Source organism: Zea mays, chromosome 9 (assembly GCF_902167145.1).
Source record: "Zea mays cultivar B73 chromosome 9, Zm-B73-REFERENCE-NAM-5.0, whole genome shotgun sequence".
Classification (NCBI taxonomy): domain Eukaryota; kingdom Viridiplantae; phylum Streptophyta; class Magnoliopsida; order Poales; family Poaceae; genus Zea; species Zea mays.
The window spans coordinates 50,304,723-50,323,784 of NC_050104.1; the positions used below are offsets into that span (position 1 = coordinate 50,304,723).

Consider the following 19,062-nt stretch of genomic DNA (forward strand, 5'->3'; position numbering starts at 1 on the left):
GCTCGCCGAGCCGGCCCCTGCGCCTGCTTCCGCGCACCAGGTCGCGACCGCGCCCGACCAAGCCACCGAGCCGCCGCGCCGTTTCGTTTCCCCATTAATGGACTTCATGTATCCGAAATGCTCTCCTCTCCCCTCATTCCTCTCCATTGAAGCCATGAAAGGAAACCGCCGCCATTAAACCGTGTAATGGAGCCGTCGACCGTTCCTTCTACCTCTGCTCTCTCTCTCTCTCTTTTCCTATAAATCGCAGGCCACATCTCCCTGAGGCTCACACTCCCGAGCTCCTTTCTCCCTGCACACGAGTAGCCACGCCGAGCGCCGCATTTCACCGTCGCCGGAGCCTCTGCGCCATCCTGTCCGCCGTCTGCGCCAGTGTTCGCCGCAACGCTCTCCTCGCCGTTAGAGCTGTCATCGCCAGAGTTCGTCATCACCGGAGCCTGTGGAGTTCGCCGGAGCTACGCCATCCGTCGTCCGCTGTCGAGCCCTTGCTTCTCTTCACCCGGCCGAAACCCCGTCGAGTCCTCCCCGTCGCACGCACGAATCCAAGGTTGAAGACAACCCAAATTATTTTTTTGTATTTTATAAAATACTTTTTGATGTGATTCATGAATTGTATATTTAGTTTGTTGTAATATGAACACGTGTGATCCATAATTTATGTGTATGTGCGTTATAGAATTTTTGGTAGAGATATGCGATTGTTAGTACACCGTTATATTTCATGTTATTCGTGGCGTTGATTTTGGGATTAGAAAAATATGGCATAGATTTAGTAGTCACATGTTGGTGATAAAAACAATAGATAGGAGTTTTTGTAGTTAAATTTGGTCACAATAAACTTTAGAAACTAATTGGAGAATTATAGTCGTAGGTTCATTTTAATGGATTTAGAAAATGGTATAGAACTCATGTCATATGAATAATATAGGAATTCTAGATGATTTAGCTAATTATTTTATTAACATTTTCTTTTTATAAAGAAAGGAGAAAATATCATTAGTAGGATGGAAAATAGATTTTTGCTAGTCAAATAAACATGTTCGTAAATTTAACACTTAAATTTTTAGAGTAAGCAAAATACTAGTTTATATCAAAATAACCTGACTCATGTTATAAAAAGTTCAATTAGTATTTATAGGGATTTTTAGGATGTTAAATTCATTTTTGGCTATACTCAATAATTTGAGTTAGAATTAAAAAGATAAAAGCTATTAATTTATTTATTAGTAGTAAAGACGATAATTATCATTTAATTTCATTGATGATGTTAAAATATATTAATACTAGTTAAAACTGTGTTTATTGCACCCGCTCATAAATTCACCATTAGGACTCACAATAATAGCTATAATTGAATTAATAAGTATTTACGCGATTACGACGTATTTAAGGTGTCATAAGTGTGATGTGTATTTATTTGTGTAATGGTTTATGTTTACGAAATGGTGTGTGTTTATTTATTGGTGTATGCTTTCTTTTTGCATGGTGATGTACGACGTTATTAGAAGCTGAGTTTGTGGTAGACGAACCGAATTCGTTCGAAGACGGTCCGCAGGACGTGTTTGAGCAAGGCAAGTGGATTCTCCCTCTGCATATTCTTTTTGTACCCACTCATTGCATAAAATAATGTTTACTTTTTGATATACTGCATAATTTGATGGGTTTTACCTAATTAAGGATTTCCTAAATTTACCAACTGTATTCCTTGTTCACCCTGGGAAATTATTAAGCTTTGCAAATTTGTGCTACCGCTCAACTTAATGATTTTAATATCACTCATTAATTGATATTAATGTTCCAAAATTGAAATTGGCAATTATGACATTAACCCGATGGTTAAAACGACATTATTTCAAATTAATTGGAACATGGAGTGACCACCCAGGATAACAGTGCAACCACGAGTGCTATCATGGCTCTGGCTTTGGTAATTAGCTTTATGTGCTTAGTGGCTAGCAACCTTACCTGAAATATGGGCAAGAGGGGGAGCGGTAGGTGCTGGCAGCCCACGTTAACATGGGGACGTATTCTTGTCTAAGGTACCTCACCCAGGGGGCCACCACCATCGTCTTTAGAAACCTTAGTGGGTTGCTTCGTATTAAGTGTATTTTGTGAAAGCCTCATAATGGATCCCTAGCCATTCACCTCGGCAGTGTTTAAGGGTCCGATCAACCCGGGCTAGATGGGATACATGGCTTGTGGGTAAAGTTGTACCACCTCTGCAGAGTGTAAAACTGATATATCAGCCGTGCTCCCGGTTATGAGCGACCTGGACTCCTCACATGATAATTGAACTTGAAGATGCACTACACCACGGTTCGCTATTAGCAACGTACCATGGGTTGGTAAAAGTGGCTTTACCGACCCTCGGACAGTCGTTAAAGACATTTACCGACCCACAACTCGGGTCGCTGTAAGCGGTGTCGGGAAAAGTATTGCCGACGCACTATGCCTTTACTGACCCTCCGTAAGTTGTTAAATCTTTAGTATTGCCGACCCTTAGACTGTCACTATAGACATTTACCGACCCACCCTCGGGTCGCTGTAGGAAAAGTATTACCGACCCACCATGCTTTTACCGACCCTCCGTAAGTTGTTGAATCTTTAGTATTACCGACCCTCAGACTGTCACTATAGATTGAATTCCCGACACATCCTCAGTTGCTAATGACCACAATTACCAACTGACTGTCAGACTGTAATGACAACAATTACCGACTAACAGTCAGTCACTAATATCATGTTTACTAATCAATAATCAGTAGCTATAATCAGTAGTCTCATTTCATACAAAAAAGCCTCACATATGGTATCACTGATTATAATCTACCACATACTGAGTGAAAACATACAACACACATAACACATAGATTGAATGAGTCACAAGGTTCAAATAATCATAGATTCATCGGCAGCACTTAAACATCCACAATTGAGTTGTAGTCATAAGCTACAAATATTCCTAAATATACCCAATTGGTCATCAGAGACAGTATATGGGTTAGACATTACAAAAGCTTTCCATCATGCCTATTCGATCTGCGCAACATTGCATGACTATTAGATACAAAGTTGCCCACAAAAGAACTTGAAACCAAAAGAAGCATGTCAGCTTGTCCTCGAAGCATGTCAGCTTGTCCTCAAGTAGCTAGCTTTTTACACCATGCATTACCTGAAAAGAGTTGTGATCAAAATTAATAGAATAATCAGTGGTTGTTTTTGTTTCTTATGATATTACAGCAGCAAACAATAATGCTTCACCATTGATTTCAATTGAATGTTAAATACCTCAAACTGCAGGTGGTGTTGATGCCTTGTTGGTAATCTTTAGCTGTCCAAATAAGAATTCATCACTAATTTGTCATATATATCATTCAAAATAGTAAGTTAAGTTTAGCTTATTACTCTATTGTATGGCCATGCAATTGACATCTTGTTGGCATCACCCATAGTTTCCATATTGGCATAGGGACGAGGCAAATGTGCATCTCTTTTCAACACACAAGACACAATAACTTCACAACATTGTCTCCCAAGGGACTGGCCCGCAAGAATAGTGTTTGGTTTAGTTGAAATTATTGTTCCTTTAGCCACAGGTTGATCTGATCTCAACAAGGCATATAATATGACATCTTTTCCAACCTGATGCAAGTGATTAGTGTTAAGTTAGAAGGATGGCATAAATATCTAAAAGATGAGAGTACATATTTAGGAGGAAAAGGATCAGAGTATTACAAGAGCATCATGTTGAGAGCGAGAAGTTTCATTACTCCTTGGTGCGGTTGTTTTGTGTGCTGTTGTTCTTGATGAGGTTAAACCATGCACCTGGTCATGTAAGTTGTCATCAACATCATCTTCAGAAACATAATCTTCCTCCCCTTCATCTAGTCCAGCATCACCAGTTTCATTCAACCTTGCATCCTACATCAGACATTTCAGTCATGTATGAGATAAATGACTAGTTAAACATTGCTTTGTGTATAAACAAAGAGCAGTACTAACCAAATGTAGACGTGATGTGGAACCGTGTTGTGACATGGGACTTGCCCTATCTTGTTGTGCCCTTTGCTCCATTTGAGCCTGCAACTCAAAAACACGTTGCTCTAGAGCATCCCTGTCACTTTCAGCTTTCTTTCGAGCCATAACCTCCATTTGAAGTCTTGTTGGTGCATAACACTTTAATCCTGGAGTACCAACATCTTGAGGAGTCGGGCCTAGACCCATAAGACGGACATATCCTTTTGGCTCTTTCAGTCCACAAAGAACAGCATATGCATCACCTTCCTGAATTGTCCGCTCTTTCAAGTCTGGGTAGATTTCAATAAGATCTTTAAGTTTCGCCTACAAAATATAATTTTGGTTGAAAAGGTTATGCCCACACAAAATTCATATTATAACAACCAATTATGAAATGAATACTCCCTCCGTCCCAGGATACTAGACGCGACTAAAAAAATGCAAAGACCAAGAAAGACATTAATTACCCCTCGTTTCTAAAAAAACTGCATGTATTCCCACGTCCATGCATGCATGCATTTTTCAGCTGTTGGTGCCTAACTCAATCGGCGCGCGTATGAAAAATATTTGGCAAGTTTTAGCGCCACTAATTGCTCGCTTCTGCTTCTATAAATACCCAATGCTTATGTACAGCTCACAAAACACTCCTTTCTCTAATCTTCCTTCTTCGGTTACACATAATGCCTATTTCAGATTTGAATGAGCCTATCAACTGGGATGAGATTGAGGAATTTGAAGGAAACGTACATGAGTTAAATTATGATTATGTGTGGGACAATGCATGCAAAGGAGTACAACCAAACTGCTTATGTGTTTGCTACCTCGTTTTGCTCACACCCCAATATCTCAGTACTCCTCTTTTGCTGGTACACTCAAAACTGAAGTCAAATGTCTACATCAGCATGATTTGGAAAACTCGTTCTCAAATTAGATAACTGTTCAGATCAATTTAAGCTGAATGCATTGTACTAAGTAGTATTTGTGCTTAATTTGTGATTAATCGTAGCGTCTATGCCCGTGCAGCTGCCCCACGCTCAACACCTGCTACTGCATTATCTGATGATTACGTTAACCAGTCCCCATAGAATGTTGCTAGCTCTAGGAAGCATGTCATGTTTGGCAAGGGCAGCCCCGAGTTCAGCACTGGTGGGCATGCATTTTTGAAAGACTGTGAGCTTGTATGTGGAGGCTTTGGTGCAGTCTACAAGACAGTGCTCTCGGGTTTGGGGTGCTTGGGTACATGGCTGCTGCTGTCCAAATTTAGTGAGAAAAAGGTACTGAGCTGAGGTGTAACTTCTACTGGTATTTTTCAGAGCTGAGGTCTTTTGATGGTATTTTATAGAGACAGTAACGGTGCTAGAGAACCAATTTCCCCAATGAAAAAAGTAGTTGCGCCTAGTATCCTGGGACGGAGGGAGTACTTACCATTATTGGCTCTGCAGAGGTTGAAGGAACACCATTTTTCCTTGTATGGGTTTTGATAAAAGTTTCATCTCTTCGTGGGGGACGTCCTAGTTTGACAGCCTATAATATACGATATAATTATACTGAAGGTAGTAGAAACACTTCTAGTCTACTATATTGTATGCCTACTGAAGGTAGTAGAAACTGAATTAGCCAAGAAGGTCAAGCATTACCAATTTATGTTGTGAGCAAGCATAGCTCACACTTCCAGTAGTATGGTGCAGCTGCAGTTTTTGCCGGTTTGCTTTTCCCACTTTCGAGAGAGTCTAACATATAATGAAAATATCATATTTATGCACTACTCATACTGGTTTTCTAATGGAATCAAAATGTTTATGCACAGACTTTATATTAGAAGTTTGTTACCTGAAATTCAGAAGTCTTCCAATAGTTATAGAGAAATTTCCAATCATCATCACTAATTCTTTTGTCTGGACATTCCCCAACATCATCTATAGTCAGCTCAGGATCAAAATACAGCTCCTTGATATTTGCCTTAAATTCTTTCCATTTCCTCCCAGCAGTGCGTGTAACCCAATTTAAGGCAGCGTCATCAATATCAAAGTATGACTTTATTTCAGTCCACAGCTCGTACTTCTTTTTAACATCAACAAGCCTCCAATCTACACAAGCAATTGATATCTTCTTTCTAACTTGACACCCTATAACACTTGAAAGTTGCCTAGCGTTTTCACCAATTGGCTGTCCATAATCATTAAGAGATATTTTGAGTTTAGGCATATCTGGTGTCCTTGAGAATATGTCATCTTTCTTCGTTATTCCCCTTCCTTTCTTTCTCACTGTACCATTGCTTTGGTCACCAATCTGTAGGTCTGAAGCAATATAACGGATTACATTCAAGTCTAAAAGCTAATTCCATCATCAAATTGTTGTTAAGGTCAATGGAAATCTATTTTACCTTCATTGTTACTAAGGAAATCTCCTACTGGCTCCAAATTAGCAAGCACATGTTCTTCATCAAACTGACAATTGTTTCTTTGTAGTCTTGGTCGCAAGTTTGGACGTTCAGTTGATACAGTATTTCTGTTCTGAACTTTCTAAAAAAATGACATAGAGTTGATTATTACGGTAATTCACAGATTATACCACAAAGATGATTGCAGTATTTTACCTTTGAAGTTTTCCTAGATCGATTTTGTTGCTGCCCCAAAGAGTTGATGATTGCAGGGATGTTGAATTCTTCTAACCTCCTTTTGTTCCTTTCAATATTTTCAAGCTTTTGTTGCTCATACTCATTATATGAGCCACCCTTATTGTTTCCTCTTGCGCTTGCCATTTTTCCTGAAAAGGAACAATGAGATCAGCTATTTGTAACCAAATGATAATAGAAGCATAAGTTTCCAGCAAGAAAACGACTATATTTGAAACATAAGAAATAACTAAACTTACTTTTTAGATTTTTCCCATGTTTTATTCCACTAACAATCACACCATCTATATCTGTTCTCGTAGATGCACTACAGGAAAACAGTTAATTCCCGTCGGCCAGGAACCGACGGGAATAAGCACTAAACCGACGGGAATAAGTAATTCCCGTCGGTTTAGCCCTTATTCCCGTCGGTTGTCAGCCGCCAGGCGTCCCTTGTCGGGGATACGGTTATTCCCGTCGGCCGCCGACGGGAATACGTAATCCCCGTCGGCCAATATCGAGCCGACGGGAATAAGGGCTAATCCTCGTCGGCTGACCTGGCCGACGGGAATTACTAATTAATGCCCGTCGGCCAGGTCAGCCGACGGGAATTAATTAGTAATTCCCGTCGGCCAGGTCAGCCGACGGGAATTATCTGGGCCGACGTGAGTTAATAGTCAATTCCCGTCGGCTATGGTCAAACCGACGGGAATTAACTGGGCCGACGGGAGTTAACCTATATTTCTGCAACAGCAACACCAAATTAGATATTTCTCACACATAACATACACAAAACATATATATCACAAACATATGACAAAACGTATCACATAAACATATAAATCACAAACGCATTGACATCACACATCACAAACACATCATTGACATCACACATCACAAACACATTGATATAATTCACACATCACAAACATTTCAGATACGAGAGTGTTTACACAAACATAACGTCCAGGAGTTAAAAACATAACGAGCACGAGTTTAAGTGTTTAGAGATAACCACCACTTGGGTGGTTAGAGCTATGACCGCTGCCGCCTTCACCACCAGGAGGAGGGAACGCGAAGAGCGAGTCAACAAATCCAGTCCCTGCTGCTGGATCAGACCCACTGCCACCCGCTTCAGGCGTAACCTATGCAAGTTAGCAAATATCAACACGTTAAATGCAAATATCAAAAAGTATACAAGTGTATAAATTAATGGAGAGTTATCAAACGTACCCTATCTCCAGGTGCAGGTATATGTGTCGGAGGGGTGGTGAACTGTGGTGGTGGAACTGGTGTGTTTGCAAATTGGCTCCATTGTGGTGGCGGTGGAAAATTTGATGTCATGCCCTGTTGCTGCATTAACTGTTAAACACATATGTGTTACTACTGAAGATGTTGTATTGAAATATAATAATTTAGAGTTCGGATTATGTGTACTCACTTGATACATCGCTTGATTATGAGCATTGCAAGCCTCCATAAATTCGCGTTGTTGTCTCATCTCTTCACGCATCCTCATAATCTCCAACTCCTGCTCGTTCGGTCGACGAGAGCATGAGCTACGGGAAGATGAACCCGTCCTCTGAGATCTCACCGACGACGAGTCAATGAATCCGTCGAAGAGTGCGTATCTATAAGTGATTCAAAAAATGTTATTACTGCATAATCCATTTAGTGTCAACCATATAATTTCATAAGTTAGAGCTTACCGTCCATGCGCTTTGCCACCACCACTTGCGTACACCACCGAGGGATCCACTGGTTCATGGCGCCAGTCGTAGTCAGGGCCATGGCGATGAACCATCTCCTCCCCATATGCCGCCTATACATCATTCACAACCTTACAAATGCAGGAATTTATATACTTTGAACGTTTGAACTTTTGAGCCAAAACTCACCAAGCGATCCGTGGCTGTCTGGCTGCAGAGCTGGTCAGGGTTGTTCGGGTCTGGTCCTTTGTGGCCCTCCTGGTACACCTCAATGTCACTAGGCTTTTGGCCACTCGTAGCTTCCTGTATAAACAAAAAACATTCATAAGCAATCGTATTATTTGTTGATCGACATAGAAAGATCAAACTTACCATTCTTTTAGCTTTTCGTATCATGTCGTCACCGCAAATACATTATGTTCTTCTGCAAAGTAACAACTTGTGAAGTGTGCTACCTCCTTTAGTTTAAATTGTTCCGCAATACATCCTTCAACTCTTGCCTTATTGCCCACCATTGCTCTAAGCTTCTTTAATGCTCTTTCTATATGAAACATCCACCTATACTGAATAGGACCACCGACCTTAGCCTCATATGGAAGATGTATAAAGAGATGCTGCACAGGATTGAAGAAACCCGGTGGAAATATTTTTTCCAATTTGCACAAAAGCACCGGTGCCTCTTTCTCCAGCTGTTCCATCACATCTCTTCTGATTTCTTTAGCACACAACTGTCTGTAGAAATAGCTAACTTCAGCTAACGTTTTCCACACAGCTTCGGAAATGTACCCACGAAACATTACAGGCATGAGCCTCTCCATAATTATGTGGAAGTCATGGCTCTTCAGTCCATTCATCTTCATTGTCTTCAAGTTCACAGATCTTCTAAAACCAGCGGCATAACCATCGGGGAATTTAATATCCTTCATCCACTTCATCACTTCTTTCCGTTGCTTAGATTTCAGACAATAGTCAGCTTTTGGTTTGCCTCCGTTTTCTCTAAGCACTAGGGTTGGACGATCACATATCACTACTAAGTCCATGCGTGCCTTGTCATTGTCTTTCGTTTTATCAGGGAAATCCATGCATGTATTTATGAGGGCTTGGCAAAAGTTACTCTCTTGATGCATGACGTCGATGTTGTGCATCAAAATCAATGACTTAGCATAAGGAAGCTCCCACAAGCCACATATGTGAGTCCAGTTATGCTCCTCACCAAAACCTTGATACCTTTTCCCACTCTCGTCTAGGACAAGTTTCATATGCTCTTCTGTAATTTCTATCCCACTACGTCGCTTGGGCGGTCCCTTCGTGACAATGGTGCCCTTCCTAAATTCCTTTCTCTGCCTTCTGAAGGGGTGATTGAAGGGTAGAAAACATCTATGGCAATCAAAGTAACATATCTTGCCACCAGCACTAAGACGAAAACAATCTGTATCTTTAGCACAATAAGGACACGTCAATCTACCATGCACGCTCCATCCAGAGAAAATACCATACGCCATAAAATCATGAACCGAGAACAGATATGCAACACGAAGATTGAATTTCTGCTTCTTGAAGCAGTCATAGGCTTCCACACCTTGCCATAGCTTCTTTAACTCTTCAATCAGTGGTTGAAGCATCACATTGAGGCGTACGCCAGGATGCTCAGGCCCAGGTATAACAAGACATAGGAACATAAACTCATATTTCATGCAAAGAGCAGGTGGAAGGTTGTACGGTATGGCAATGACAGGCCAACATAAATACGACGCAGCGGTCATATTGAACGGCGTGAAACCATCAGTTGCCAAGCCGATACGAACGTTTCTTGCATCGCTGGCAAAATCTGGATCAAATTTGTCAAGAGCCTTCCATGCATCACCATCTGACGGGTGCACCATTAACCCATCTTGTCTGTCCGTACAATCTTTATGCCACCTCATGTGCATAGCGGTCTTCCTCGAGAGAAACAAACGTTTCACTCTAGGAGTGAGAGGCATGTACCAAAGCTGTTTATGTGCAACCTTTGTCACCACCTTCTCCCCATCTTCATTTACAAGCTCCACGTACCTGGACTTTCCACATTTTAAGCATTTCTGTTCTCTGCCATGTTCCTTCCAAAAAAGCATACAGTTGTCTTGGTAAACATCAATCTTCTCATACTCCATACCAAGACCTTCAAGCAATTTCTTGGACTGGTACATGTCTTTGGGCATCTTGTGACCCGTAGGAAGAACCTCGCTAATCAAATCCACAAGCTCCTTGTAACAATTAATTGAGAATGCAAACTTAGACTTGATTGACATCAGCCGGGTCACGAATTCCAGCACGGTCACGTCAGTGTGCCCGTGAAGAGGCTCTTCTGACGCTTTGAGTAGGTCGAAGAACTTCTGAACCTCCGGTGTAGGTGAATCATGATGATCTGGTGCCAGTTCAGGCTGCAGATCCTCAAGCATCTGGTCCATCCTATCAACATCATCTTCACCGTCATCAACTTCTACTTCTGCTGCTCGTTCAACGTCTTCACCATGGAGATACCAGACCTTATAGCCTGGCACGAAACCATGCGAACACAGGTGTAGTGTGACCTGCCTCTTGGTGTGGCTCGTCATATTTCTACATTTATTGCATGGACACCTAATGTTATCTATTTGTGACAAAGCAGCTGCATGGTCCAGAAACATCTGCGTCTTGGCAAACCATTCACTTGTGTGACACCCACCCTTCTTGAAACCTTCATACATCCAATCACGTCTATCACCCATATTGCGGCTGTGTGTACGAGTAAGAATTGTGTGTGTGAGACATTCATGTTTATAAACGTCACACATACATCTATAGATAAATAGTTAAACTATATATATACATAACATAACTTAATCACATTAACATGATTACTACTTGCATAACATCAAATTCATTAAATAATAATATTTGAAATAACTACTATTTGTATAACACATCACATTAATCATCAAATTCATTAACTAATAACATTAAACAACACATTTTATATTTGCAACATAAAATTAAAAATATGAAGACTACTAACACTGTTAATTAACAAATTTAAACAAAATTTAATCACATAACAGTTAACTCCCGTCGGCCACAAAAAACCGACGAAAATAAAACATTACAATATATATAATATACATCGCTCACTTTGCGCGGACGACGGTGGTGGACGCAGATGGACGACCTCGATGTGGGGAAGTCGCGGCTACCGTGGACGGCGGCGGGTGACCGCGTTGGGCGGGCGACGGCGTTCGGCGGCGGTCGTCGGGCGCCCGGGCGGGGGCGGCGGCCGTGGGCGCGGCGTGGACGCGGCGGCGTGGGCGCGGGGGCGGCGGGCAGCACGGGCGGCGCGGTGGCGGCGTGCGGGCGTGGGCGCGGTGGCGGCGTGCGGGCGGCGGGCGGCGTGGGCGCGGTGGCGGCGTTCGGGCGGCGTTCGGGCGGCGCGGGAAGCGAGCGCACCGGCGCGCGTGGGCGGCGGGCAGCACCGGCGGGCGCGGCAGGCAGCACCGGCGGCGGGCAGCACCGACGGGGCGGCGGGTAGCACGGTGGCGGCGCGGGCGGAGAGAAATGCGCGGCGTAGAGAAACAGAAAGAAAGGAAGAAGAACGGTCGGCGTTGGTTATTTCGAATAACTCCCGTCGGCCTGGCGGCGCGGCCGACGGGAGTTAGTTAATCGCCGTCGGCCTAAGCGCAGGCCGACGGGAGTTACTTAATCCCCGTCGGCTGCGTTGACTGGCCGACGGGAATTATTTAATCCCCGTCGGCCTTATTCTGGCCGACGGGAATTAATTAATTCCCGTCGGCGCGCACGCAGGCCGACGGGAATTAATATAGCCGACGGGGATGCTTTGGATTGCTGTAGTGATGGGACACATCCAGCAGCCACACAAGCGGATACATTTGGGTTTAGATCAGGGACTAACATAACTACATCATTACCATCATCAATGATTTCATTCTCAGCCTCATCGCTTCTGAACAAATCACAAGATTTTGGTTGTACGACAACAGACCATTCACTATCAATTGGATCAGCAACATAGAAAACTTGAGATGCCTGAGATGCTAAAATGAAAGGCTCATCCGATATCTTTTTACACGTATTGAATAAGTGCTTGAAATTAACTGTGGTGATCCCTAATTGATCTGTTCTAACCCATTTGTTGTGCACACGGTTGTCAACCCAATCACACTTAAATAGTGTAACATTCCCTTTGTGATGATAATTCAATTCAATAATTTCTTTTATGATACCATAATAGATGTTTTTCCTCAATACGTGGCTATCATTATTCCCGCTCTCAAAACGTGTTGTCTCACAAACTAGAGCTACCCCGCTACTTTGGACAGACCTATTCTCATCATATGATTGTGTATGGAAGTTGAAGCCGTTTATTGTATAGCTGTTATACTGATGTGCGATCATCATGGGCCCCTTAGCTAAAATTTTGATCTCCTCTGGAGCTTCCTCACACATTTCCTCAACCTGTGATTAGCAACATTAGTGTTAAAAGTAAAAGCTAAATTGATAGTGTATTGAAAATTTCACTTATGTTTGTCACTTACATGCAATCTAAACCACTCATGAAAGGTTTTATGATGCATGCAGGTGATCTCACGTTTATTTCGAACCCCAATGGTGGAGAGGTAAAGAGCATGCTTGCTGAAAAGACCAATAGAAAATTTAAGAGAAGAGAATCTATCAAAATTCACAATTGAGGGGTGGATAGCTTACTTTAAGTATGGTTCTATATTAGGATAGTTGAAAAGGACATATCTATGTGCTTGAAGCCAGGTCTTGTAATCTAGATTTACAATGCATTTTCCTGCCAATGCTCGACCAACATTGTGAAAGAACGGAGTTGTAACATTGATTTCAGGTTGCAGCCTATCATGATTTCCAACCCTTTGGTTAAAGTGAGTCTCATCTTGTAAATACCGAGAGCAAAAAGTGAGAGCTTCATCAAACATAGAACCCTCCATAATTGATCCCTCCGGATGACTTTTGGTACGAACATAGCCTTTCAATTTCTTAAGATACCTATATAACAACATCAAGTTATTAAAAATGTTGATACTTATTTCCTATATTGCAACATGTATATGCAAATTACCTCTCCACTGGCCACATGCTGCGAAAGTGGACTGGACCAGCCATTCTTGCTTGGACAGGCAGATGTACCATCAAATGTACATTTATAGTGAAAAATGATGGAGGAAAAATAGTCTCTAAAAGGCTCAAGATTTCAGCTATTTCAGATTGTAGCAGCTGCATGTCACTTACTCGAAGAATAGGGGAATACAGTTTCTTGAAAAAGTTGCTTAAACGAACCAAAACAACACACACTTCAGTAGGGAGAACTCTTCTCACGGCAAGTGGCAATAAGTCTTGCAGAAGAATATGGCTACCGTGGCTGTTAAGGCCAGTTATCTTTTTATCCTTAACAATAACATTATGGCGTATATCAGCTGCATAGCCATCAGGAAACTTCACCCCTTTTAACACTCGACAAAATAGTTTCTTCTCACCAGGACTCATTGAGTAGGGTGCAGGAGGTAAATAATATTGATTATCTTCTAGCTCAACCGGGTGAAGGTCATCTCTAATACCTAAAACTTTAAGATCCAAGCGAGCATTCAAATTATCCTTAGATTTTCCAGCTATGTCCAATAAAGTATTAATTATGTTGTCACACACATTTTTTTCAATGTGCATGGCATCAAAATTATATCGAAATATCAAGTCCTTCCAATATGGAAGAAGGAACCAAATAGGTTTCCTTTTCAGAAAGACTAATGGTTCCCCTTCCTTCCGTTTTTTCCTTGTTGCCTTACCAGATGATTTCTTGCCATAAACTGTTTCTAGATTTTCAGTGCATTCCAAAATTTGCTCTCCTGGCAGAGGAAGAGGTGCTGGTCTCAACTCAGTTTGGGCACCGAAGGAATGAGTGTCAAATCTAAATGGATGGTCTGGATGCAAGAACCTGCGGTGTCCCATGTAACAAGTCTTGCTACCATTTCCAAGTCTAAGGGAACAGATCAAAGAGTGGCAATCAGGACACGCTGCCTCACCAGATGTAACAAACCCAGACACGCTGCCTAGACCCGGGTAATCAGTGATGGTCCAAATTATTGCAGCACGCAATTGAAAGTATTCACCCTTTGAAGCGTCATAGGTTCTCACGCCATTAACAAACATATCTAGTAGATCATAAACAAGTGGCTGAAAATAGACATCCATATCATTGCCAACAGAGGATCGACCAGGAATTAACACAGACAAGATGAAATTTGAATCCTTCATGCACATTGAAGGTGGAAAGTTGAATGGAATCAAAATGCCAGGCCAAATACTGTAACTAACATTCATAGTCCTATATGGATTGAACCCATCAGTAGCAAATGATAGACGGATATTACGACTATCAGCGGCGAATTCTGGATACTTCTGATCAAAATCCTTCCACAAAATGGAATCGGCAGGATGTCTAAGCAAACCATCTTTTATTCGTCGTTCAGCATGCCACCTAGTGAGACTTGCAGTTCTAGAGGATACAAACAATCTTTGGAGTCTTTTCTTAATAGGAAAATAGCGAAGAACTTTTCTAGGAACCTTGTACTCACGTTTTCCATCTAGACTCTTCTTTTCTGATTTCCAACGTGAGACACCACATTTTGGACATGAATTCAGTTTTTCATTCTCCTTCCAAAAGAGAAGGCAATTGTTTTCACATGCATGAATAGTATTGTACCCAATTCCAACAGATTTCACCAATTTCTTAGCTTCATGAAAGTTTTTAGGAAGTTCTGAACCTGTAGGTAGGGCATCAGCAAGTAAATCTACCAGCAAGTTAAAACTTCTATCGATCCAACCTCCAAGAAGTTTGATGTGAAGTAACCGAACTAGAAAACGTAGCTTTGAGTACTTGGAACCTGGGTACAATTCTTTACTATTATCCGCTGCTAGCTTATGAATAGTTGTTTCATCTTTATTAGGTGGCTCAAAAGATCTGTCATCTTCCATATCACCTCTGTCATCTAAACCACAAGCTAAGTCCCTAAGCAAGTCTGATATCTCATCATCTTCACTAGGCTGCTCAATGAAATCAGGAACATCATAACTACCATGGTTCGTAAAAGAGGAGCTAGCTTCTCCATGTAAAGTCCATGTTCTGTATCCTTTTAGAAATCCATCACATATCAAGTGTTCTCGCACATCACTAGCATCTCTCCAAAAGGAATTAACACACTTCCTACATGGACATAATATCTTGCACCCAACTGCGGAATTTCTAAATGCAAAAGCTAGAAAACTGTTCACCCCTTGTATATAGGCCTTTGTCTCCCTACACATAATCCCTATGTTAATTATCAAGATAGCTACAAAGAACACCTTTAGTTGTTTTGAAAAAGTTATATTGTACCTAGCCTCATTGTCGATCCACGATTTATCCATGCAACTTATTGTGGGATATGAAACAGCTTTTAGAAATAAAATCTAAAACATATAAGAAGCACAGAAAATATAGATAGATAATTAACACTCAAAAAGTTACTGAACAACATGAAACCTAACAACTAGTCTTTTGATAAGGTAGAAAGATGGTGAATTTACCTTCTACATCAGCTCAACAATCGTTTGATTGTTACAGTTCTTCACAACCAGGGAATCAGATCTGAAAATGGGGAGAACTTTTCAGTTTTAGTTGAATCAATTGATTACTTTTCATGCTTTATATATAGGTTAACAATTAGTAAAAAATAGAAACTGGGCAAATGGGAAACTGTTGTATGTCATACAACTTGTGCCAAAAAAAATAGAATATGGTGCGCAATGGCCTAGTGTTTCTAAAATAGGTAACATGAAGTTTTTCAAATTTGCAGTTTACCACATGAAAGATGATCCCCAACTATGTCCCTGTAAGCAAATATGTGATATATGGGCAAAAATCAATGCCATCTGTTCAGGACCTCATGGATTTTAACCAAACAAATTACTTGCAATTAGCCCATCCAAAAATGAAAGGTTACAGCTACCAAACCCCACTAATATATGCTGATAATTAATCACACATCATTGTTTTCATCGTTGAATTATGCATAGAGCTTTAACTTTAGCAATTCTTTATCCCCCGTCACAAATTCAGGGCAACCACCCACTAAGTACATATCAAATGATGCACCTGCTTCAGGGGAAAATATTTATTTAGGTACACTGCACACACGATACAGCAGACCTAACGATACAGCAGACCTGACTTTTCCTTGAAAAAAGAGAGGCAAATTTCAGTAGCAATTTAACGTGAAGAGATTTACAAAATGGACCCATAATGCAAATGCAAGGAACAAAGTGAATTTCCTGTCCTGGCATGCAGCAGCATAGCAACCATACTTGCTACTAGCTAGCCAGTGGTGATAAAGAAAGGCAGGATGAAGCTGGCCAGGTAATCCCAGCTCAAGAATAACAGACATGCATTTTCTTCAATTTTGTGGTGCATTTTGATCAACATAGTACTGACGATGATGGGTTCGTTGCACAGTTGAAAAACTTTGGAATTAAATGGAAAGGTTGTGGTGACAGGGATCGGAGGGAAGAAATTGGCCGCATATTTCACCCAGAGCAACAGCTACTGTACATGAAGTCAGGTTTAAGCAATACTGTTTTGTGGGCTCGACGCAGGCATGCCGCCGAGGGTAGGTGGGGCTCGGCGCGCGCAGCCCGGTCGTGGAGGAGAGGGGCGTCGCAGCTTCACGCAGGCCGGATGTGGAGGACGGCGGCAGGGCTCCACGAAGCACAGACGAGGAGGGGCGGCGGCGGGGCAGCGCACCACAGCTGCGCGGCGGCTGGGCGGCGATGCGCGGCGGCTGCCCGGCTGCGCGGCGGCCGGAGTGCCCAGCTGGCCAGAGTGCCCACTGCCCAGCAGGACTCGGCGACTGCCCAGCTGCTAGATCTGAGATGCGCTGTACACGAAGTGCCCAGTACACGGGAAGAGAGAGGATAAGATGGAGGGAGATGAAAAGATGGGGAAATTTTTTAGCGCCAGGTTTTCGCGGCTGCCCAGCTGGCCGGAGCGCCTTTTTTCCGACCGACTGCGGGATGTCGCAGAAACTTTTACCGACCCCTCTAAAGACGCTATAAACAAAACAATTACCGACACTCAGTGAGTTGTTAAATAAGGCTTTAGCGACCCACAGTCTGTCATCGCGTTTTACCAACACACCGACCGTTGATAATAAGGGTCGGTAAAAGTGTTCTGTGGTGTAGTGATGGAATTAAATTGAGATCCGATGATCTGCCAATAATTTGCTTGAGTGGTTTCACTTAAGTGTTTTTGTTATATTCATATTTCTTTGTTGAATGGGATATTTGGGATTCACACTTATTAGTAAGACAGGTGTTGTTAATAAAATGTTGACCAACTAAAATGCTTACTGCTCAACCTTAGCCTCACCTTGTTATACCTGCATTAATTTTTCCCCCACTTGCTGAGCCCCGACCATAAGTGAGCTCACCCTTGCTAATATTTTGATCAGAGAGTGATGCTGGAGACTTTGATGGAGATTTTATCGACGAGGAATTCTAAGTCTAACGATACGCCGATCATCTTCCTGTGGGAGATTGCCCCTGTTATTTATTTCCGCTTTACTTTGATGTGATACTTGTTCAAGATACAACGTTCAGATGATGTAATAAAGTATTATACTCTCTTTACGCCTTTATTGCATTGTCTTTTGATATATTACACTTGTGACGTCAACATATGTGTGGAAATGAATCCTGGCACACATATGGTATGCGCTCGGTTCTACCCCTGCAACCGGGTGTGACACAATAACTACGGGACTCCTATATCACAATCAACTAGGGAAAGAAACTTATAAAACAGGACACCTATGTTATCTCAAACTCAGCCATGGTAAGTCCACATTAATTAAGAGCTAACCAAACATTTTTAGCAAAAAGTGTGAACTCAACAATCAAATAAGCACTAGCAGATTTTTGGACAGCAACACAACAGTTACTTGTTTTAATCATAACTCTTCAAATATTAATCCAAAAATAGCAAACTAGGACTTTCTGAAAAGCTTAAAAATTGCTCTACAACTTTGGTATTTTTACCTCAGCATGATTAGACTCCTAGCAAGGTCGAATTGTGCAAAAACAACAGCTCTGTCCAGGTTTGGACAGATTCAGACTTGCGACTTTAAAAATTCATAACCAGAGACTCATGCATCCAAAACAGGTGATTCTGGACTTTTTGGAAAGCTAATGAAATTTTCTACAAATCATTTATAAACATCCCAAGGTGATTCAATATGCAATTTAGGATAAAAGACATTAGAAGGCTTTGCTGTCCAGAACTGGACACATTCAGTCTTCACACTTTAAACATCCATAACTTAATCTTCAGATCACCAAAAAGAGTGATCCAAGACTTATTGGAAAGCTTAGCAAATTTATTACATAACATTTATAATCACCAAGAAGTGATTCTATATTTAACTAAATCAAACAACACAGTTTTCAATATTTGTTCTGACAGTAGACTGAACACAGCAACCATTTTGTAAAATTCATAACTCTTAAACTATCAGGCCTATGGTTATGAAATTTTAACACAAGAAAGATAAGAAACGAATCTACAACTTTTTTATAACGACTATGAATAGATTGTAACATTAACTTAAGCAAACAATTCAGTCTCTGAAATCTGTACAGAAA

General features: G+C 41.5%; 2 protein-coding genes across 5 annotated transcripts; both read right to left on the reverse strand.

Annotated features, from left to right (window-relative positions):
* Window positions 1-2,867: 2,867 nt before the first annotated feature.
* On the reverse strand, window positions 2,868-14,797 carry LOC103638359 (uncharacterized). 4 transcript variants are annotated; one of them, XM_020544443.2, is made up of 14 exons: window positions 13,454-14,797; window positions 13,075-13,380; window positions 12,906-13,002; window positions 12,692-12,825; window positions 6,614-6,783; window positions 6,401-6,539; window positions 5,848-6,314; window positions 5,655-5,747; window positions 5,443-5,541; window positions 4,003-4,341; window positions 3,736-3,921; window positions 3,406-3,642; window positions 3,289-3,325; window positions 2,868-3,172 (listed from the first exon to the last, which is right to left on the reverse strand). In XM_020544443.2, the coding sequence occupies exons 4-13, from the start codon at window positions 12,702-12,704 to the stop codon at window positions 3,290-3,292; spliced, it is 1,779 nt and encodes a 592-aa protein (XP_020400032.1). In that variant the 5' UTR covers window positions 12,705-12,825; window positions 12,906-13,002; window positions 13,075-13,380; window positions 13,454-14,797; the 3' UTR covers window positions 2,868-3,172; window position 3,289. The 4 variants fall into 4 exon arrangements, with proteins under 4 accessions (XP_020400032.1, XP_020400031.1, XP_008659517.1 ...); XM_020544442.2 differs by having other exon boundaries at window positions 3,289-3,331; XM_008661295.3 differs by lacking the exons at window positions 12,692-12,825; window positions 12,906-13,002 and having other exon boundaries at window positions 3,289-3,331.
* Window positions 12,780-15,878, reverse strand: LOC118473445 (uncharacterized). The gene is made up of 4 exons (XM_035962824.1): window positions 15,764-15,878; window positions 14,412-15,685; window positions 12,906-13,002; window positions 12,780-12,825 (listed from the first exon to the last, which is right to left on the reverse strand). The coding sequence occupies exons 1-4, from the start codon at window positions 15,793-15,795 to the stop codon at window positions 12,780-12,782; spliced, it is 1,449 nt and encodes a 482-aa protein (XP_035818717.1). The 5' UTR covers window positions 15,796-15,878.
* Between the last annotated feature and the right edge of the window lie 3,184 nt (window positions 15,879-19,062).